Here is a 23,497-nt window from a genome sequence, read left to right as displayed (position 1 = left end):
TCTTGCCTACATTTGTTTCAACTCTGCTTAGTCTCAGAAGCAGGTGAGTTTTACTGCTCTGGCAGGGGAAGAAACAATCCTGTTTGCTGTTACTGCAGCTCATCTAATTAGCCTTTCATTACTTTTATAACCCATTTAGGAACTTGTTCTTGATAGCGTATGACGTGTTCTTCAAGCAAGCATTTTTCTCTCTCTCTTATATAGCATTTTTTCAGGTTGTCTGATGCTTCTGTGGCCTGTCTCTGAGCCCCGTCTACTATTATTCCTTTTCAGATAGATAATATCAGAAATCACTAATTTCCCAGTTAAAAGGACATTGTATTATGCTCCTTATTATTTTTCCACCATACTGATTATATAGTCCAGTGCTTGTTTGCTACACACTGGACAGAAGTTTTCTTTGAGTGCCCATGATGATACCTAGGCTGATAATGAAAGTATCAGCAAGTAAATATATCACAGTGATAAAAGACAGCCTAAGAGTCTTAGAATGTCAGCTGGGATCAACGTATTACTCTCATTATCATCTCTTGGGAGGTTTCTATAAGTCAGGAGGCTATATTCTTCCCAATATGTTGCTATTGAACATTAATACATGGCTGTTTCCTGTTAACATAAACATTTGACTTAGTGCAGGTCAGCCACTGGCTGTGCACCCCAGCTTAATCTTCTCAGCATAAAGTGATGATGTTACATTATGCCTTTGAGTTCAGAAGACATAAATTGAGACAGCTTTCACTGCGATCGCTGGATTGTAACACAGCTTTCCAAGGTCAGTGGTGGAAGCCCTTTCACTGGAGTAATTAAAAAACAAAATGAACGAAAGCTTTGAAACACGAAGCACAGAATCACAGAATCACAGAATCTCAGGAGTTGGAAGGGACCTCAAAAGCTCATCCAGTCCAACCCCTGCCAGAGCAGGAACACCAGACCAGGTCACACAGGAACACGTCCAGGCGGGTTTTGAATGTCTGCAGAGAAGGAGACTCCACAACCTCTCTGGGCAGCCTGGGCCAGTGTCACCTTGACAGTGAAAAAGTGTTTTCTTATGTTCACATGGAACCTCCTATGCTCCAGCTTGCTCCCATTGCCTGTCCTGTCATTGGCTGTCACAGAGAAGAGTCTGGCTTCTTCCTCCTGACACTCGCCCTTTACAAATTTATAACCATGAATGAGGTCACCCCTCAGTCTCCTCTTCTCCAAGCTAAAGAGACCCAGCTCCCTCAGCCACTCCTCATAAGGGAGATGCTTCACTCCCTCCATCATCTTTGTGGCCCTGCACTGGACTCTTTCAAGCAACTCCCTGTCCTTCTTGAACTGAGGGGCCCACAGGTAACAACCTTGCCTTGAGTAGAGGATTATGTGGTTTCCTTCTGATCTTTCCATCTCTATTTTGTGTCCAATAACATTTACTGTGTAAGAAATATATTTATGGCAATGTTTAATGGGCCAAATTTCACTCCATCTGGATTTATCTGGGTGCCAGCCAGTTCACTGTGAAGTCGGTGTCCATAAAGTGTAATGAAGGACTCCATGGTGTAACTGTGTTCGTATGTGGTTAGGCTTATAGATCCCCATTAATAGTTTAGGCCAGATTGTGATCTCATTTATTCCAGTGCAAATCCAGAATAATTCCATGTTACTACTCCTGTTTTACATAAATTACTTTAAGATCAGCCTGGCCCAGTATAAATAAGACTAAAGGTTTTTTGGTACCATTGCTGCAAAATGTTCCTTTCTGTACTTACTGAAAGATGCCATGTTTTCTTAACAGTTTCATGGTTAGAAAGCCTAGCTTCAGATTTCTTCTGGAAAAAGACAAGACCAGCTGTGTAATGCTCTCCAGTATTATGCTGGCACATCGCTTCAACGTTACCCTGCTCCAAGGGCCTGTTTTTCCAGTGCGCTACACCTGGCATATCATTTAGATCCGAATGAAGCTGTACCAAATCTACCCAGTTACATGTTTTCACTGATCTTGTGTTGGTGTAAGTGATCTTGAGAAAGTGTGGAAAATCAGCCACTGGTAAACTGAACCTCAAAAGCTCTTCCAATGGTGTGTTAGATCCTTAGAGGTTTCACCAGTAATCAGACTTCTTCACTCTGCTTATGGTATGAGGCTACAGCAAGCAGCAAGCTACAGGGAGAGATAGCTTTCCTTTATGTCATGAAGTTGTTTTCTTCGGGAGAAATAAAAAGGTAAGAAGTCTCACCCAGTTTCTTTGTGGGCATATCTGGGACACAGTAACTTACATACTGTGATGACAAGCAATGTGTAAATAAATGGCTTCTGTGGACAGAAAAGCAAGAGAACCAGTTATGAAAAGTGGCAGAGCTGATTGAAAATGCAAAGATCAAAAGAAGAGGTTTTTAATCAGCTATATTTCTAGTACTGTCCTCACCTCCTCCAGCTGCAGGGGCAGTGCAGATAGGTCCTAGCATGTAAATATTAGGGATTTTTCTCTTGCAACATGGAAATCACATTGCAGGCAAATGTGTGCAATACTTCCCTTGCTCCTTTAAGAAGTGGCCACTGGCATAAGAATTGAGTGAACAAATTGCTTCTTATACTCCACTAAAGTGTTTTGTGAACTAAGACTTGTTTACACACACAACTGACCAATGTGACCTCTTGTTGCCTGCTACACCTGTGCTACCATGAGAGCAAAACAGCACAGATGTCAACAGAACCAGAACTTGATCCCCTATGTGTAAAATGAGCTCTCGTGTAAAGCCCTTATACAGACAAAGGGAATGTCTTTTATGTGCCTCAAGTTTAACTGAGTGTCTCATCTAAGCTGGGTTACATAAACTAGGGGGCTTGTCCAAAAGTTTTGCATACTTTGTTTCTTTAAATAAAAATATTCGTATTAAAGCTGAGTGAATAAAATATTGCACAGGCAGAAGGAAGCCTAACGAGACAAAGAAAAACAAACGTCCTATAATTGAGTCATGCTGGAAGCCTTTTTTTCCCTTACGTCTAGAAGTCTGAACATTTAAATTGGTGCAGTTGCAAGGAAATCCTGCTGGAGGAAAGGCAATCCACTAGAGCAAGGGGTTTGTGAAGAAATGACGGGACTTAAGGAATTCATGAAGGACTGCATTCAGTCCTGGTGCAATACTGTGGTTTTACAGCAGGGATCTGTGTCTTCTCTACAGGTAGAAATGCTTGGAAGAAGAAAAAAAAAGTATTTCATTTTTTTAAAACAGGAGAAGGAGCCAACTTGGAGTAAGCTGACTGGTTCTTTTTCTGTCTTTGCTAGCAATTGCCTGTGTCACTTGGATCAAACCACTGTTTCTCATGACATCTCTTTCTGGATCAGTGAAAGAGGACATAACACAATGCTGCCAAGCTCAGCTGTTCAGGCTGTGTTTCTGAAGTGAGTTGTGAGTTTACTGATTCGGAATGCCCGATTAGGACATTTATTCACTCATTGACCTCTCAGCTTCATCTAATGAAGATGTGTTTCTCCATCAAAACTGCGCTCAGATGGGTTTTTGAAGAGTATATACTTGCTTTCTGGGGTACTTTTTCACTAATCGAGGCAGTCTGGGGACTCCCAGTGGTCTTCAGACCACAGTTTGAAAATCACTGCACTAGGACAGCTTTTGTGGTGTGATCAGGAAATACTACAGTAGAAGCATTCTCCAGAGAGCAAGAAGGCATTATTTGGTAGGGGGGGGAAAAAAGTTTGCTGCCATTTCTTGGTCAGAGTTCTGTGAACGCTAAAAGAAGGAAGATCATACTGATAGAAGGCCTGATACACCAACTCCTTTCTTGCTGCCTTTAAAAGGAGCATGATTAGAAAGAAACTTTAGGAAGTCATTCTAGGTAAGGAACTGGTGCTATAAACTGTTGAATGTCCATGTCAGCTCTGGAACCAGAAGAGAGAAAGGTGGCAGTTCCAGCAAGTTTCCTGTTGTGCTGTGGAAGGGCACTTCCGAAATTGCTTGTCTCTCTCTAAGAAAACTTCAGTCTAACTTTCTCATTTAAACCACAAACCATGTATTTTCTATAACTGATTTTCATTCCTAATGTTGTGGTGTTTAAGCCTTTCAATGCCATGTAACTTTATGTACAATTACTTTTTGTGAGGTCCATTGTGCTGTGGTCATGGTTTGGTCAGGTTTTTGTAAGAGGCTCTGGCTTGTTTGAGCTTACAGTTTCAGTGATCGCTAGAAACACCAAAAATGCCAGGTGGAGCCAAACCTGGGAGATGTACATACAACATGGGACATACAGCTCAGGATCTATGTGTTCCTTGACACTGCAGAATAAGGTGGAAGATCTATGCAGAAAGCACTTCTGGGGAGAAAAAAAGTCTTCTTGACCACATAGATGCTAGAAATCAGCTTTAATTCTGAAAGTGTAGATTTGGGTTTCAGGGAGAGCTCTGTTACTTATCATAATTCCAGATGTTCTAGAAGCGTTTGGTACCCCTAAACAGTACAGCCTTACCAGGTTCAGTGCCATTTGCCTCAGCGAGGCCTGCAGGTATTTACTTTTTGTCAGTTCTGAAATTGCACCCTTTCAACTTCACTGTATTAAAGTGATACAGAATAGGAGATATTTCCTCTATATTGCTTGTTATGCCTCTGCTCTGAGATAAGAAAGCTGATCTTTTCAGTGTCTTCAAACAAGACACTTCCTGTGACCCTACCTTGAGCAAAAAGTACAGCCTAATACAATTTACCCTGCACCATGTCCAGGTCAATGAGAAGGGAATAAATATGATCTAGCAAGTTGTGAAGACAGAAAAACAAATTAAGACTGATCATTTCCGTGACAATTAGCCAGTAGATGACCTATGAAATAGTAAATAATAGTTTGTCAATTAATACAATTTGTCAAGATTGTACACTAATTTTCCAGTGAAATCAGTCACATTAGTGAACCAGCAGCACTATTGATTTCAGATGGACTCACCAGCAAACGCATCTTCATTGTTTGTTTCCCCAACTGGATTCCAACTTCTAGGAGTATTTCTTATTTGTAAGTACTTACCATATTATTACAGGAAGAAATTATTTGCTCTTTGGCTAAAGTTTTAAATGTTGGATTTAACAGCTGTTGGATTTAACAGCTACTTTGTACATGACAGCACAACTGATTGTGATTAGGAAAACAAAGCAGTATATCTGGATCATTTAGATATTAAAGAGGCTTAAAAGACTTTAGTGTTTACTCATTCACTGACTACTCCAGCCATTTCTGTATTAACTATCTTTAATATTCTTCATACACATATCACTTTACACAAAGGTCTGTGTGAATTTTAATTCATTTAGATATTTTCCACAACACTGAGAAGTTCAACAACTAGCTAGTGCCTAAAAGTTAAAGTAAGAAAATTACTCAAAAGAGTCCAGATTAGCGATCGCGCTGAGTGTAGTTGGTAAGACAAACAAGTAGTAAAAAAGATGGAAAGTCTATTTGGTTGTTAAAATTATTTTCCTCTAAATACTGAAAGAGATTCTCTGCAGTCAGGTATTTAAACACATTTTATAAAAAAACAGCAGTAACTTACAAACGAGCAAGCAAGCAGCAGTTTGTAACTACTACAAACCCTGACTACATTTAGGGGGACCATTTTCCCAACTTAATTGCCTTACAGCTGGAATTGTGTAGAGATGAGAAACGTCGAGATATAGATTTGAGTCATATGTGTTTCTAAATCATTACAAAGATGAGTAGTTAGACAGGAATTGCAAGAAAGGCAAGGAGTGCTGTGCATTGATTAAGCTCATGTCAATAACTCTGTTCGTTGTTCTGGAATACATTATTACCTAATAAGTAGCTTGTTAGCAGGGTGTGAAGGATGCCTCTCTGCTTTCTTCTTGTATTTTGAGCAGGGCAGATGGCAATCTGGTATAAGCCTTAAGTAAAAACATATTATTTTTTTCCCCTGACTCTGTTGATCTGAGTACTGGGAGAAAGACTCAGCACACTGCCTTTCTCCTGCTCATTCCCCATCCCTCTTCCAGATACTAGGGGAGAACCAGACATGCAGCTAAGGAATACCAGGAGGTTGGACAACCCTGACAAACTGGGAATGGTTATTTTTGGTACATCTAAATGATGAAATGGAAAAGAGACTTAATTTAGCTCTTGCATTTTGGAAAACAGACTGTCCCCAGCTACTGTTAGTTCTCCTTTAATATGTATGAATAGAAAGCTACACCATTTTCCAAGGAGCAGAGGTGCGTTTTCTATCTTTGCATAAATGCTTTGAGGTGGTTCACATGCCTTCAGTACTGACAGGTGGGATTTTCTAAGGGACCATTGGAAATCTCTGTGATTAGGAGCTAAATCTTAAAAAACAGACACTGCAACAACTAACATCTATGTCTGACCACAGGAGAGGAATCCAGAAATCCCAGTGAATTGTCCAGGTATCTCAGCCATGCCCAGAAAGATTTGGGTTCCACAGAATGGGCTAAAAAAGTCAGCATGCTGAAAATGGTGTAACTTCGAGCTATGTACAGGGCACAAACCACTGACCATAGAGATTGAAATGAAGTTCCCACTCCTTTCTAGGGTTTACATCTGGGGAAGCAGCTTGCTTTCCTTAAGAACTTGGTTACTACAAAACCCACACAAAAAATGAGACTCCATTGTTAAGCCTCTCTCAGCTGATAGAAACTTAAATCCAATTCTGTGGTCCCAAACACCATCACTGCTGATGCCTATAAATTATTCTGGGTAGCAGAAGAGGCTTGCAACTTCTGTGGGACCTTTGCTCTTGTGCAGTAAAGGAGTCATGGTTTTACTGAGCCAGACAGTTAACAAAAAGAGGAACACCTGTAGCCTGCCCGTCACCTCTCATGCACATACGCACATTGCACATACACATACACACACTGTGAGATCTTTGGGGGTCTCAATTTTGTATTAGTTACCTAAATTATGGCTAAATCCTCCTCTGGGTTCCCAAAACCCATTATTGGTTCAGCTTCTGAGAGTGTAACTCCCTTGGGCGCCTTTGAAAATTACAGCCTATCTTTTTTTCCAAGGGCACATTCCCCCACTGGGCTATCTAGAGCTGTGCAGGTGAGCACTGAGCATCTCCTTTGCTTTGATGAGTGCTGTGTCAGCTGATGTTTCCATGTGAGGAGGCACCCCTTTCCCTTCCCAAGACGTGGTCCCTGCAGAGGTCACTGATCTGGAGGTGGGGATGATGATGTAGAAGTTGGTATCGTCTACTTGATGTGTCCGTGGGGAATGGCAGCCACCACTGGTCTGCTCCCCAATGATGAGAGCTCTGCCCAGTCTCTTCATTATGTACACAAACTCTTCGGCAGCCCCAGCCGTCACAGCACTGGTGAGGATTATCAGCCCCTTCTGAGAGCCATACCTCTCTCCTGCCGTAAAGGACAAAAAGCATCAGAAAATGCACCCCTTTTCAGAGATTTATTTGCATAACCGAGCAAGTAAAGCCAAAATGCAACACACTTCATTCTCTATCAGCTATTAATGACCAAAGAAACTTGAAAATTTACTTTGCACTTATGATGGTATTAAAGCACCTTTTACTCTATACTGTAAAAGAGCCTGTCACTCCATGTGGTGCACTTGTGCCACCAATTTATGGTTATGAGCTCCAGCAGCTGGGACACCAGCTCATGGTTACGGCTGCTGGCTCTTCTGTGGCTTTGACTTTTACAGGAGCTCTAGCTCTTGTCAGTGAAATGGGATAGGCAGGTGAGGAAAGCAGCATTTTCCACTGCTCCCGCAGGAATACTCAAAAAACTCAGCCAGCAGCATCTTTAGTTTCACTCCCACCCCTTGTCTAGGAACATAGCTGTCATAGAGCTTGGCCTGCAAACTACATTTTATGAAATTATCATTATAGTGGTTTCCACAGGATTTTTATCGTCTGTGAATGGAAGCTGTTGCATGGCCTTTGTCCCAAATGCTTCAACAAAACCTCCTTTATTATTAGGATCCGAGCCAAGTTATGTCACTTTCTCAAATAAACCTGCTGACAGGAGGAGGAAGTTTTTTGCACCTTATTTTCAATATATATGAACATGCTAGATACTTTTTGAGAGCTTTGTTCCTTAGAAAATGTGGCCAGTGCATTATAACTGAGACCTGATAACTTGAAAACTACTCTAAACTGCTCTTTAACTGATCTTAAAATGTCATTCTTTAACTAAGTTTACAGTAAGAGATATAATTCTCATACTAAACTGTAAAAGAAGGGCCAATAGCATGGTAATTAATTTTCACACCATCTTTGATCTTCTCATTTCACTGTAGAGATAATATCCATTAGAAGACCCTTTTCACAGTAGATACATATAATACAGAACCAGACCCAGCTCCTTTGAAGTTAGTGTGAGTCTGCCTGTTCTCTTTGATGGGAACTGGAATGTGTCCATAGTAATCACATCCCCTAGCACAGTCCACCTCTGACTGCCTAGGAAAATAGATGGGCCCTGCAGCCTGCAGCAGAGTTTAACCATTTCAGCATGCTCAAAGCCAATAACTGAAGACACCATTGCAACACCTTTTTTGGTACTGCCTTAGCTCTAAGGGGGAAAATAATTAAAACTAACATTTAAGGCTTCTTAGCACTCTATCTGCGCTTTATGAGCACTGAAGAGCTCTTTTTCTGCATGTTGCAGCATTCTTCCAGCTTCCATGAACAGCAGGCCAGGGTGTGGGGGGTGTGTGTGATACATTGCTAAATGCTCCAAACTCACTCAGATGTGCAAAATTTAGGGCTTTCCTTTCTCTCTTGCTTCTGGGCAAACTGGTCTATTGCGGGTGTTTTCATCTACTGAAACAGTGTATTACACATGTAGGAAGTGAAGCACTACATATAAAACTATATGTGAGTATTGGAAGAGATATTACTAGAGGTCCAGGCAATACAGGATTTATTTTTAATTTTGGCAACTTCTAAAAGCAAAAAGCCACAACTGCTGTACACAGTATTCAGCTAAACTTCTGGGGACCAGTTTACAAACCTCTGTGCCAAACTCCCTATACCTAGGAGCAATAAACTGTTATTTATAGACGGCATTAAGGGCCATGGCTGAAGTGCATATTTCTGGTTTTGCATTCTCTGCACAGCTTGAGCCAGGTGCTTTCACCAAATGAGTTATGATGTCTAATTGTACACAAGAAGGGACATCTGAAATGAAAAGCTACTCTAAAAAGCAACTGTCATTTTACCTCTGAGCTGTGACTGGGTCCATATTTCCTTTACTGAGTCACTGGGTCTGTCGTAAACTTTGTCCAAGAGAACTTGGTGTCCTTCATCAAAGAAGTATGAGCACAGGATTGGTATGGAAGTGGTGGAACCTCCAATGTTGTACCTTTTCAAACATTAAAAATATTAAGGAAACAACTGAAAACTGCTGGCAGACAGTAAATATCCCTTCCAAGTATTGTTCCTTCACATCAGTACTGAAACGGCTTATGGCTGCATTTTGACACATTTGTATTCATTCTCCCCCATCAGCATTTGCACATTTATCAGAGAAACAAAATCCTGTCTAAGAGTCTTGGACTGTTATTGCCCACAATCGACTTCAAATGCAAACATAAAACTGAATGGTCTATTGTTTTCCTGATTCAACCTGGAAAAAATTCAGAAAGTAAGGAAAGACTCTTCTGCAGAGAAACTTCTGATTCTTCTTATTCTTTTGCACTGAATAACCTATGCTGTTACTGACATAGGCAGCACGAGTAAATACCTAAACCCTAACGTCTAAATGTAGATCCCAACTTAACCAACATATGTTTGTAGATCTGTTGTGTTCTTATTTCCTGCTGCACTCAATGAGAATACTTGGTGTTTGGCACTTTATAAGATCAGGCCATTTCTCTTTGTGATTCCATTAGCTGCTTCATTTAGGAAAGTCATGTTTGAAAACTTTGTTAGCAGTTATTTTCACAGCAGTCTCTGAAGATTAAATTCACTGAAGAGCGCGTCACTGGAGAACCCCTGCTATGAACACACACAATGGAATACCAAATTATTATTTGTCTGTCACTTTTCATTAATACTCGAGCACATACAGCACTGGAAATATTTCTACTTTGCTCACTACTAGGAGTGCTTTCCTGTAGTTGATGTGAGGAGTGCCTGTCACAGACGCTGCAGAAAAAAACTGCTACAAATGAGTTTTGCTCAGTGCAGTCCATAACTAAGATTTTAATTCACCTCCAGAAAAGGATTATGCAATTCAGGAGGCCCTCTGTCTCAAACACTGAAGCTGCCTCTTTATTCTGCAGCATGTGAGAGCTGTACCCTGGATTCACACTGGGACTGGCTCAAACTGAAATAAATCTCTTCAGTGTGTCCCAGATAGTGCTGTGCTGTCAGGAGATCCTGCTGCTGCTGCACAGCTCAGGAGGCAGCTACACCCAGCAGAGCCCTGTTTCCTGCAGCTGCCATCATGGCTGAAGTAGGCAGCAAGCAGGCAGCTAGAGCAATCCTGGAGAGCTCTTCCTGGGACTCTTTTGCACCAAGGACAGTGAAACTGCAGAAAGTTTAGTCAGTAATAATGTCTGAGCAGTTGCTAGAGTTTTAACTTAACTCTTGGAGGCAATTACTTCCTTCACTACAGACTTCTTGTGTGATAGTACGGAAGCTGTTCAGTTTATCGGTGTCTCCTCTCAAAGCTGTGAAGATTGAAAATATGAAGATCACGAGTGGCACAGCTGTTCCACAGAGGGGAACTATTAAGGAGAGAGACATTATATGTTATGGTTAATCCTATGCAAAACAGAAATTATCAAAATATGAATTTTGTAAGTGGCCCAGCCGTTCCAGGAATGAAATCTTGTAAGATGAGAAACATTATTCCTTATGGTTAATCCCACGCAAAATTGAAATTATCAGCCTTGCCTTAAAATAATAATATTGGTTTAGGGAGATTTTCAAAAGGGAAAATGCTTGGGGTTCTCTTTTATATGCCTTCAAAGACTGGACCTTTCATGTGCACTCGCAGGGCTGGAAATACAGAAAATATAAAAAAAAAGCCAAAGCAACCCAAAAACTATAATGAGCCATTTGATACCTGAGACATGATTTCACCTTTGCTGTTTTATTGCCCCTGGCCCTAGTACGAGTTTTAGCTTGGCAGAAAACTGTGGCAAGAAAGAGGAAAATTTCAGTCCTATCTGAAGTCTATAAGAAGATGTTGGTGCCTTTGCTGAATTTGAATTCAGTAACGTGTATGTTTTGTTGGTTGCTGCCCTGCCTCCTCTGTGCTCACATAGTGGGATTTGTCTCTCTCTCTGCTCTCATCGCTGTGTTCATCTTTTCCTGCACATGCTTCAAATCGCAGAAGAATATTAAGATTAGCAAATACTGAGAGCCCCATGATGGCAATGGGTGTAAGTGGTTCTAGCATTAAAAATGAGTTCTTACAGAGGCCTTCTTTTCTTTAGTTGATATTTGTAATGTTCTGGGCTCACAAACATTGTCTCTGGACCAAAGCAAGGAAAACACTTATCTTAGTATTGTATGGGAAATGTATATTTGTAATATCAATCTGCTTTGATAGCTGGCAACAAATGGATGCCACCTTCTGGCTCATAAGATCTGGGGCACCATTGACACATTGAAGTGTCCAACAGAATCCTAAGTTGAGAGCAGGCATAAGATGCAGTAGCTTGCTGCAGCAGGGTCTATGGGTGCTACAGTGTCTTTAAGCTACCTTTGTGCTTTGTGCACAAGGGTCATTCTGTCCAAGGCTCATTGTCCAGGATAATTTACCACTCCAGATATGTCAAACTAGATGTTATAACACAGCATTATGCATAGTTTGTTTTTCTGATTGTTCAATCACTTGACCACCGTCTGCAATAAAAGATTCAATTAAGCCATATATATACATATATACACACACACACACACAATTAATACAAGGCACACGCGGATTTAGATTAGAAAGAAATCAGAGAATGAAAACAGATGTGACATCTAGGATTGCATTCTGCAACATATTCCCGAAATGTGCCTATTTAGTTCTAAACATCTCAAGAGATGATACAATTTATTTTGAGATATACTTCCAGACTGTTACTGTTTTCCTTGGCTGGTTTCCTTTTCTCATTTAAACCCAGAAATGTTAGCCTGTAAACAGGACAGTAAGCCATGTAAAGTTAATTCACTGTTACAAATAAAATGCTGTTTTGAAAGAGCTTTGCTTATTTGCTATCAATGGTTTACCTCATGTCTACGATTAACGCATCTGTGTGAACGATTTTCTTCCAAACATGCTCTACCAGTAGGTCGGACACCTGGGTTAGAAGTTCACAGTCTCCAAACATATCGAACCTCAGATAGCCGATGTTGTTTTCAAATACATTTGTGTGGAATGAAAGTTTAATCAGATCTTCAAATACTTCTGGAGAAGGGATCTGAAAGAGTTTGGAAAAACAAAGCAAATCATTTGCTGGCACTGATAGCTTGGTACAAAACTGAAAAAGAATTACGTGGGTCAAGTTTAGTCCAGGTGGGACACACGTGAGGAATGTGACCAAGTCTGAAGAACATAATAAACGATATTAAGATTTTTGCATATTTAGTATAGGTTAACATTGGCTGCTGCACTGTTTGCCCAGTATAGAGTGCATCAATAGCACACCTACCATCTGGATCTGGCACCTATTTGTTGGTGCTTAGTTTATTTTTCAAAAATACAGGAATTTCCTTGGACCAAAGAGGCTGAGCAGGCTACAAGAACCATTCCTCAGTCTGCAGCACAGGCCACTATCCCAGGCCTGCCACCCAAGCCCACTTGTTCCCTTTAGTTGTTCTTTCTCAATAATACACTCAGGACTTTTATAACCTCTTGACTGGCCTCAGCTGACAAACAGCTGCTGGCTGCAGGTGAGGTTGGCCTCAGCCCCTCCCAATGAGCAAGTCCCTGTGACAGTGAGGAACTTGATGTGCTGGGCATGTCCTGGGATACTCATGAGGCAGACGTATTAAATCTCTTATATGGTGGCTATGTGCCTGGAGTCTTGTGTGTTAGGCTGTGATTAATTTAATTTTGTTTATCTTATGTTATTAAACAGCAGGCTTTTTTTTTAAGAGCAATGTGTAGTCAACTAATGAAGTTATTCTAGTAACCCCTACACGCATTGGAGACATAGCCTGGTCATATTGCTAAACTTACATTTTGCATGCATTTCTCTGAAAACGGAAGATTCTCCTTCAGCTTAAGGAAATAAGGCTTTGGGATACATATGACTTATATGACCTTCAGCATATTGGCCTTTTCTCCTCAAGGCTGCTGTGAAAATTATTTTATACTTGCTGTTTAATCAGTTACCCTCTGCCATAGCTCAGCCCTAGACAATCCATACTTTTACACCCAAAAGAACAAGGAGTCAGCAGTGAGCCACGTGCTAAAAGGTGCTCTCCCAACCTGCAATATGCCACAGAATCTGAGAGGCATTTGGGCTTTCTGCAACTGTAAAGGAGTCAAACAATCTCCTGCCCTACATGTGGTGCTCTGACCTGGGATTGTGCTCCTGCCAAAAGCAGGTCTGCTACAGCAGAAAGAGGGTTTCCAAGGTGTGTGAATGCAGCTGTACTCGATACAGCTCAAGCACTTTACCTTTACCTGAGGGAATATTACCCAGAATATCACACTTCTGGTTGCCCTGGGCTTCTTCAACATTGAGTGCCTTCTGTATGCCAAAACTGCTAACATTTCAAACATTAATTAAAAAGCCTTACTGGCCAGTAGTTGTTGATCTGATGGTAAAAGCAAATTCTACTGAGTCCTTTTCTGTAACCTTTTTCCTCACTGTGCTTTATGTAAATAACTGCTGTATCTGGACTGTAAATATATCAGTCCAGCACTACTGAGTTTGTCATTTCCAATCCACTTCCCAGTGACAGCAATGCTACTTGATCTGCCCACTGTACTTTAATAAACCACAGTTTTGAAGAATATATCCAGCACACACTGCATTATTCTGACAGAGCTTATATCTAGTTCAGAGGTACTGATCCCTCCAGGAGAAAAAAAATCATCACTTATTGGTACCATCTACAAATAATATTGATGTGTTACTCTCAGTTACTTGCCGGTGATGCTTCAACTAAACACATAGATTTCTTAGCTCTGTCTCCAAAAATAATTGCTAGATGCATACCCATAAGCATGTTGATTAAGAATAACCTCTCTGTCTATGGTATTTTTTTTTTCTACTCGCTCTTTTACTGGGCTGAATCACATCTTTGTTCAATGAAGATTTCAGTACTTGCTAGCAGTGTTGCTAACTCTTAGAAATTCATTACAGATCTCAGGGTGGGCAGATTGCTCTTAAAGCCTTAGGTCTCATGGGATAAAATGAATATGCAGGGATTTCAAAGAAACTCTTCTTCTTAACAGCTGCAGGAAAAAGTATGAAAATATATTTATTCTAAAGGCTCTAAGACCAGAAGTCAGATGGAAAGCACTCAGAGAGTAATTTCAGGGGGTGGGGGATGAGGAAAGCATCTTTATATTTAAACAAAAGAGGGGAGGAGGCAGGGACTGATAGTATAGAGTGGCTGCCCCAGAAAACTGCAAGTCTGTGACACTGGCACGTGGGCCATGTGCTGCTGGTGCCTAAGGAGGTGAGCTTAGTTTCAGAGAGCAACTGCACGCTCTTCTTTGGAAGGCTGGGCTCTGTTTTCAGGCCAAGGACAAGCTGGGACAGGATGCAGCTGAGAGTAAGATCCTGCTGCTCAGTCAGGCAATGTTTACATACAAATGACTTGATGGGTAAATATAAACCCTCAGGTGCCCTTAGTAAGAACACTATAAGCAATGTGGCTAGACTAAAGGACCTACAAGCTAAGGAAGAACTGGTTTTTGTTAACCGTATAGGGTCTTCAGCCCTATTCTTCAGTCCCTTTCCACATGTGAGTGGCATAACTTGAACAAGTAATGTGACACAAAACAGGACCTAGAATTCTGCCCTGGACCTCATGCACGGAATTCAATCACTGATTCTGCTACAGACACATATCCCAGCCATGGGCAAACTACTTTTCCAGTTGTGCCTCTCTTCTCTCTTTTCCCCCTTTCCCTCTCCCCTAAGCTGTTTTGTCTATTTAGATGGAAACCGTATTTTCATAGCTAATTTTATGCTGACCTGTAACTCTGATTTCCATTAAGGTTGTTAGTGCTGTCAAATGCCTGTTAAATATTAGCAGCCATCAACCTTGTGCCATTGCAAAGCCTGAGACTGGGCTAGTTGGCAGGGTTGCACCTTTCTTTCTTAGAATAACATGTGGGTTCCTTGTGTACCCTCACAGGCTGGGATGGAAGCATCGTTCCTAGTAGGTCCCCAGCTCAAGGACTGAGCTATATCCCTGCCAGCTGATGCTCACTTGCTCTTAAAAACAGCCAGATTGCTGGGTGATTTCCAGGCAATCCAGTCTAGTACGTCACTAGCCTTAAAAAAATCCATCTTAAAAACAAAGATGTTTTTAACATCTAGTGTATACAGTCCAAGTTCACGGCTTTCTACAGTTTAAGTGCATTGCTTCTTGGCCTGTTCACCATGGCCAAGGGAACCGATTACTCTCTTCATATCTGAAACACTCCCTTATGTATCTGAAGACTGTTTTCGTGTTTCCTCTCAGTTTTCTTCTCTCTGGAATAAACAACTCAAACGTTTTAAACTCTTTGAAGATTACTCTTATTCAGTCTTCTCTTTATTCCTGTTTCTCTTTTCTGTGGTCTCCCCACTTGACCCATATCTTCCCATTGCCCAAGACTGTGTGTAGTATTTTCTAGCTGAATTTTCTTTACCCCTGAATGTTGCAGAAGACTTCACATGTCTTACTGATTATATTCCTCTTTATCCATCCCAGTCTGATGATCTTTTTGTTTTGTTTTTCACTGCAACAATTTGACTATATTGACTTGTGTTCAGCTTATGGACTCTGAAGAACCCATATACATTTTTAGAGGACTCTCCCTAAACATACTGTTTTCCTCCCAGAGTTATGCAGTCAATTACTCTCACCCTAGAAACAGTGCAAAAACCTTCCATGTGTTCTTATTTAACCTCAACCTGCTCTTCACAGATAATTTCTCCAGTTTTTCCATAACTGTTGCTTTGAATTCTAATACTGCCCTCTGTGGCACCAAGACAGCCAGGATGAGGGTGTTACCACAAGCAAAAGCTAAAATCCTCTGAGCTGTTGCTCTGGAAAGGATTGAAAGAGGTTATTTAAAGCTTTCAGTCCCCATTGAGGGAACGCAGGGCAGAGTGAGAAACTGAACTTCCACCCTGGAAAGGGTGGCACTGCACAGTGGTGTGTAAGCCTGCTCTGACAACACACAGCTTGTAACTTACTCATTGCAAGCAAGTGAGCAGTTATTTTCTAGTCAGTGCCCTGGAAGATTACATATGAAAGCAATTTGAAAAAACACGATTCACGGCTAAATTTTGATTTTCAATCAAAACCCATTGAAAATCCTTAAAACTAATGGCCAAATCTACTGTAACATTAATGACAATGGAAAAACTAACGAGCACAAATGGGATTGTAACTGCAAACATAGCTGCATTGAGCTTGGGTATCAGGACGAGATGAAAAGTACTAGAAAAAGAGCAAGTGATTAACAAAGTGTCACCAATTACAAGATGCAAGCATGAATTGCAAAAGGTTAAGAGTCAATGAGAGTTAAACACAAGACTTTTTATTGCTTGTATAAACTTGTATAGTTCCACTGACTTTACTGTGGTTATGTTGATACAAATCAGCAACATATGGGCCCACAACATTTTTTTCCTACCTGTTAGAGATGGATGTAGTAATTTTATTATTTATCTTGATGCTTTGAGGCTGAGCATTTTGATTTCACTCATAAAGGAAGGGACACAAGTAAACTAAACTCCTTTCTGGGGAAACATCTGTAACTATTGCCTCTTTCAGTGAGTACAATATTCTGTTATAGATACATATTATTTACCTGGGAAAAGGAGGACTTCAAACAGGAACCATTTATCTTTATTAGGGATTCCTTTTTGCCTTTTACTCTGATCATCATTTTCAGCCGATTATTTAAAACATTAATATAAAAATTCTCTTAGGTGTGAAGACTGCATTAAAAGTATTTGGGCATTATCAAGGGGCCTGAAGAGCCACTCAGAGAGACTTCTGTCACTTAAAATTGACATAACACATTTGCCAAAACCAGTCAGCAGTTCTTCTATAAGTAGTGTACAATACTCAGATATTCATGAACACAAAGGTTGCAGCATGGAGAGGAAGGTGTGACTGGAGGGAGAGAGAGGCAAACGGAAGAATAAGAAGTAGGGATTACTGAACTGCACATCAGCAAGTTTACAGAGCTCTGCCTTATAAGCAAAAGGATATTTTCTGAATCACAAACAATATACACATTTGCCTCTGGGAAGTCTGGCTTTGGAAAGTAGCATTTATGTAGCAGCCAACTCTGGCTAGCACTGACCTTGCTGCTGTCATACAAGAGACATATTCACTACCTTGCATGCTTCAGCAGCTGTTCTAGTGTAGCAGATGCAAAGGTCTACAAGCGTTTCACTTGTCTGTCTTCTATGTTCCATCCTATCCTTACTGCAGCTATTCATCATCACTTACATTTAATTGTCTTGGATCTGCTTCACTGTCAAGGTCATTAACAAGAAAATCCCGCTGTCAATGCAAAGGGTGGCTTGGAAGATAGGTAGCAAAAGAGACAAACCAGCTCTTAGACTTTTGAGAAATAAATGGAATACAAATCAAAAGAGCCACTGTGTCCATGTATATAGGACTGGCAAAAAAAAACCCCAAACTTACAAATGCAATTAGTGCCATCACGTAAGCCTCACTGTAATCTTAAGGCATTAGCTCTCTGGGTTATTGGTATGGGGTATTCTTGAAATGTTCCACAGAAAACATCCCTCCTGGCCCTGAAAAGGCAAGGCAAGAAATGAAGGTACTCTTGCTGCCCAGTGATCTGTGGAAGAGGTGAATTTTCTTTTACCTCTATCACAAGGATAAGCCTTTACTGTAATGACTTCAGCGTCTTTGTTCACTCACCTTCTTTCACCTTAAAGTGTCTTAACACTGCTCTCTTGTCTCTTTGCCTCCCAATTTCCTCAAGCACTATAAGAGAATGCATATGCCTTTGGAAACTATTTTAGCCTCATAAAAGACTTGTGTTTCTCCTCTGCTATTTATACATCATTTCCCACATTTTTGCTGATTTTCATCCATCCTGATATGGTTTCCTTCTTATGGATGTATCCCTGACATCTTCCAATCACTGAGGTGAACAGAGGCATTAATCAGTATAATGCCATTTCTTCACTAGCTCTATCACGTCATGGGACAAAGAAGGTATTTGTTCTGTACATCCTGTTCTCAATGTTCCAAGTCTGAATAAAGTAAGTAAGGCTTGAACAAGTAAAAATAACCAACAGCATCCACCAACAGCCTTCAGTGAAAACAGTGATTAACTTTCAAGATGGGCCCACTTTGTAGAATGAAGAGAAATTATGATGTATCACCACTGATATGTCGCTAAAAATTTAGCAGGGAGCTCTGTCAAAAACATCTTTGGAGTGAAGTTTACCCAACACTCAACAAAGGTAGGAAGGAAAGAGAGTGATGGAATAGAAAAATCCTTTCATTAATTATTTCCATTTAAGCTTAGAGGCAAGAATGGGGCCAGCATCCCTTGGATAACAAACTTGAAAAAAATGTCCTCCCCTGGCAGTGCTTAGACTTTGTCCTTGACCTCAGTGGTGGGGATTATACCACAAAGGTCATGCCCACATTAAATCAGGCATATCAAAAAATTCCGAGGGTGGAAGCCCACAGATGTTCTCCCCCAGGAAACATTTAATAGCTACCTGACACTTGTTACACTCTGGTTCATTGCAAAGGCAAATGCATTCTCTTAGAAAAGTAATTTTATGAGTCCTGGAGAAAATATGTCTCTGACAGCCATGCTAGAGCAGTAGCCAGGAGGGAGCTTACTCCATCCAAGAAAGGGATCAGGTTATCCTAACCCTCCCTTTAATTTGAAGATGGAATTTTAACAAGTGCTCCTGGGAGCTCCCTCCAGCACAACAACGAACAAGACAGATTGCCAAGGCAGACCAGCGTATAAATGCCCAGGCTCAGAACAAAGCACAGAGAGCTGTGCAAACCACACAGCAAGGGCACAAGTAGATTACTAAAAATAAATTTCTCCCTGGGGTCACCTAACTAGCACCCAGATACTTCTTTGAAAGTATTTCTAGATCACTGGAAACCGATGCTGAGACTGAGATACAATCAGAACAACTTTCCACTGTCACTACCAAAGATGTTGCTTGTTATTCTGGTGTAATAGAAGGCAGGTGCAGCAATTTTATATAGAAAAAAATCCCTTCAAGAGTAGGTGGCTGCATGTTTTGGGTATGTATTCATTTACTCTGGTGACCAAATTTTTCTTAAATTACAAACTCAGTTTGGAACCAGTGGGTTTCTGCCATTATTACAGCTTGAAAAGTCATAGCACTGAAAGACAGGGGATCACAGAGGCAATGCAGTATCTTCCCTCTAACGGTGAAGCCCTGCATAGTTGCTTGTGGCAGGTGGCAGCTGAAAGAGATTTACAGCCTGAAGGTTGTTCCCAAAATGCATGCATCCAAAACTACCATCTGCTGCCATCAGCTACTACCCTGACTTGCCTTAGTGTCAGAGAGAGCTCAGCCTCCAAAACCCTCTCAGGCACTGGCTTCTCTCCTGGGTACAGGTAAATCCTGATGGGTTTATGATATGGGCTAGAAACAAGATAAGATATCTGACAGTGCTCCCAATTCCAGCTGGCATCAGTATAGCTGGGTACAAGAGAACTGTACCTGTTTTGGCATGATCCCTGGGATGTTATCCTTGGCGTGTTCAGGGATGTAGAGTAATTTCAGGTGCTCATCATCCGAAAGAGCTTGCAAGTTGGCAGTCACCTTCCTGGCCAGCTCCTCTTCTGTATTAATTCTTTTGTAACTGTCTTTGTTGATGCTCTTGGTGAGGTTGGATGCTATAACAGTCCCAATGTCCGCAAAGGCATAATTATCTGCCACAAGCTTGCCTACAGTTTGCAGCGTCTGTGGCACCTGGGCACGCAGGTTGGCAATATGCTGAGCTACAGCCAAGGCTTCACTGGCCTGGATGGTGATGTGTGGCTCCACCCCAGACACACTCCATACTTTACCAGTGACTGGGCTGAGCACCACTTGGCTGGGGATGGAGGCATATAGGGAACTGTTACCAACATGATAAATGCCCACTGAGAGGGAGCCACCTACTGTGGGTTCACCAATAACTGTGGCCCGGTGTAGATCCTTCATAGAGCGAGTGAAAGCTTCAGCTGCTGAGCCACTCATATGGCTTGTTAGGATGTAGATGTCCTTGAGAGAGCCATATCTCTTGCCAGAGACTTGGGGTAGAGTCCACACCTCTGTGCTGCGAGAGGTACTACGATCGAAGATGGTGTAGAGGTGTTGTCTAGGCTCAGGCTCAAAGAAGTAGGAACAAAGTATTGGGATGGCAGTGGAATAACCACCTGTGTTGTATCTCATGTCAATAATCATGGCATCTGTGTCCACCAGCTTGTTCCAGACCATCTGTACCAGCTGGGGTCCAATGGCCTTTACTGTTTCTGCCTCAGCCATCATATCAAAGCGAAGGTAGCCCACGTTACCTGGAAAGACCTCAATTTTGAAGAGTGCCTCAATAATGTAGCTCAGCTCCTCAGGGTTAGGAATCATGTTGGGAAACTGTTCTTCCAGTGTTGGTTCCACATGGCTGTGGAAAACATGAAGCCGATGGTCCCCTGAAGCTTCCTGCAAGTCACTGGTAAGCTGGGAAGCCAACGTCTCAAAGTCTACAGCCGATCGATAACCTCCTTGGGCCCGTTTGGTGCTGAGCATAGCACTGGCCTTACCAGCCACTTCTGGTATGGCATAGTGAGCCTCTAGGAGTTGCCCAGTACTCTCTAAAAGTACTCCCATGTTCTTGTGGAAAGCTAGCACCTCTTCAGCCTTCTCCAGTGCATCCTCAGCCAACACTATGGCATCGGGCACAACTCCTCCACCCATCCAGCTTTCCCCATGGTTGTCAATGAAGGTGATAACAGGAACTGTGATAGTTAGGCCACGGGTTACTCCCTGCTCAGGCTGCAGCAGAGGGAAGGTACGGGTGTGTGAGAGGCTTCCTGCTGTGATCTCACCAATCAGTGTGGCACGGCCCAGGGACTGCATGAGGTAAGCAAACTCCTCAGCAGCTGTAGCAGTGTGGTGGCTGATGAGCAGGTAGATGCCACGCTGAGCCCCATAGGGCTGGCCCAGCAGTTTTGCCTGACTGTTGTGCTCCTGTGTGTGGTTAGTGCGCCTGTCATAGGTTGTGAAGAGATGGACAGGGCCAGAAGCAGGATCTTGGAAATAAGAGAGTAGCACAGGCACAGCAGAGGAGGAAGGGCCCCCCGGATTGTAACGTAGGTCCATGATCAAGTTCTCTGTATTTTGGAGGGGCTCCCACACTTTGTGGACAATGTAAGGTCCCAGCTTAGCAAGCACAGAGGCATCTGCAAACTCATCGAAGCGCATGTAGCCAACATTGCCTGGCAACACTGACACCTTGAAGACAGTATCCACCAAGGCATGTAGCAGTTGCTCATTGTCAGGTAAATTGGCTGCCATTGCAATTGGCTTCTCAGCAGGGAGATCAGCAGCTTCTCCTGGCATCATGACTCGGACCAACAGGCGGGGATCTTCAGATACAGTCTGCATCTCAGTGTTGAGCTTGGTGGCCAGGTCCTCTGCTGACTGCACAGAAGAGAAGTCAGAGGTGCCGAGGTGCCGCAGCAGCGCTGGCACTCGCTCCACTAAGCTGTAATAGTCCTCTATTATGTTTGTGAGGTGGCTTACAGTGCCAGGCACTGCTCTGCACACTGCCAGGATGTCCAGGGACTTCTGCAAGGCTTGCTCTGCCTCAATAGCCACACATGGCATCACCCCACTCACCTCCCAGCTCTGTCCACCCCCACTCAAGGGGCTCACAGATTGTGACACAGGAACCATCATATAGAAATCGGAGGGGCCAATACGCAGCTTCTGGATGTCCAGTGAGCCCCCAGCTGTCTTCTCCCCAACGGTGATAGCCCTGTTCATATGCTTGAGGATGTAAGCCACATCTTCAGCCACTCCTGTAGTGTGGCGGCTGATCAAAACAATTACATCCTTGTCTTTGCTGTACCTCTCTCCCAACACCTTTGGCAGTGTCCATATCTCTGTGGTAGTGTTGGAGGGTCGATTGTATACAGTCTCAACATGCAGCATCTTGTCTGCTTCATGTAAGTAAGAGATGATGAAGGGGAGGCCAGAAATCTGTCCACCAGTGCTGTGACGAAGATCTATCACCAGGGCAGATGTCTCGATCAGTGTCTTCCACACCTTGTCCACCAGGAAAGCTCCAACTTTCTGCACAACTTCCTGTCCTATGATATAATCAATCCTCAGGTAGCCAACATTGCCCTCCAGCTTGTCATACATGACCACATGCTCAATAAGACTCAGGAGCTGTTCACGAGTGGGGGAAGCATCAGCTTCTTGTTTGGGAGCTGCATGCAGTGATGGCTCGTAGGAAATCACCAGTCTTGGGTCATTCAGAGCACCCTGCACTCCAGCTGTCAAGACACTGGCCAGCATTTTTGGATCTGAGATGTCCAGGATCTCCCCACTCTTGATTGCGTGTTCAATAGCTTCTTGCATTCCTACTAGGTTTTCAGGGTAGCAGTAGTTATCCAGAAGCACCTTAGCCATGTCCAGCACTAGAGTTGGCTGAAAGATTTCCTCAGCGGGTATGCTGCACACGATCAGTGCTGAAAACAGAACAAAATTTGTCCTGATCATTTTGTCTCTGTATGGAATAGAAAAGAAGGAAAAAAGTCAGAAGCTCCTATCAATCAAGATGAATGTAGCTCTCCGATGACTCCCTGTGAATCACACTGAAATCTCTGTGTTGAATCCAGGTGCACTGAACAGAGAAAAATCTTTTATCTGCACTAAACCTTTAATCTCATTAAAATGGAGTGCATCATCTGAAGCGCACCAATAGATGAAGTTCAGCTCCTCACTACTTCACAGGCCTCTTATGAAACAGTAATAAATTCTAGTCATCAAGGAAAATCTTTCTGGCAGTTAATTGTTTCCAAAGGGTAATGCATTATCTGTTATAAACTGGTCCTGGCTTATCTTGACAGTGGATTGCTTAAATGTAAAACTTTTATTTTAACCACAATTAGTACAGGAGTCATCCAGTCTTTTATAATTATTTATGAGAAGCTTATACCAGGAGATTGTTCAGTGACTTAGTTGTATCAATATTTAATAATTTTTCAAAAGTTGTTGACAATAAATTGTCTTCGGCGTTTTTCAGCCTCAGCTGCAAAGCACTGCTCTTACATTCTGTGACTAAGGGCTTCAAACAAGGAACTCCTGATATTT

At 42.1% G+C, this 23,497-nt stretch overlaps 1 protein-coding gene across 1 annotated transcript; it reads right to left on the bottom strand.

Moving 5' to 3' along the window:
- Positions 1 to 7,017: 7,017 nt before the first annotated feature.
- RBP3 (retinol binding protein 3, interstitial) lies at positions 7,018 to 22,970 on the bottom strand. The gene is made up of 4 exons (XM_010188138.1): positions 19,856 to 22,970; positions 12,195 to 12,385; positions 9,185 to 9,327; positions 7,018 to 7,362 (listed from the first exon to the last, which is right to left on the bottom strand). The coding sequence occupies exons 1-4, from the start codon at positions 22,901 to 22,903 to the stop codon at positions 7,034 to 7,036; spliced, it is 3,711 nt and encodes a 1,236-aa protein (XP_010186440.1). The 5' UTR covers positions 22,904 to 22,970; the 3' UTR covers positions 7,018 to 7,033.
- Positions 22,971 to 23,497: the final 527 nt, after the last annotated feature.

The sequence above is a fragment of the Mesitornis unicolor genome, unplaced genomic scaffold, assembly GCF_000695765.1.
Source record: "Mesitornis unicolor isolate BGI_N332 unplaced genomic scaffold, ASM69576v1 scaffold1837, whole genome shotgun sequence".
In the NCBI taxonomy this organism is placed as follows: domain Eukaryota; kingdom Metazoa; phylum Chordata; class Aves; order Mesitornithiformes; family Mesitornithidae; genus Mesitornis; species Mesitornis unicolor.
The sequence above is the reverse complement of the archived record's forward strand: the minus strand, read 5'-3'. Positions and strand labels throughout refer to the sequence as shown.

Coding starts and splice junctions, on each gene's coding strand:
- RBP3 (XM_010188138.1), bottom strand. CDS start 22,903: ATGATCAGGACAAATTTTGTTCTGTTTTCAGCACTGATCGTGTGCAGC. Junction 12,386..19,855: donor CAGGGATCATGCCAAAACAG/GTACAGTTCTCT, acceptor AAACTCTTTCAG/ATCCCTTCTCCAGAAGTATT. Junction 7,363..9,184: donor GACCCAGTCACAGCTCAGAG/GTAAAATGACAG, acceptor CCTTTACGGCAG/GAGAGAGGTATGGCTCTCAG.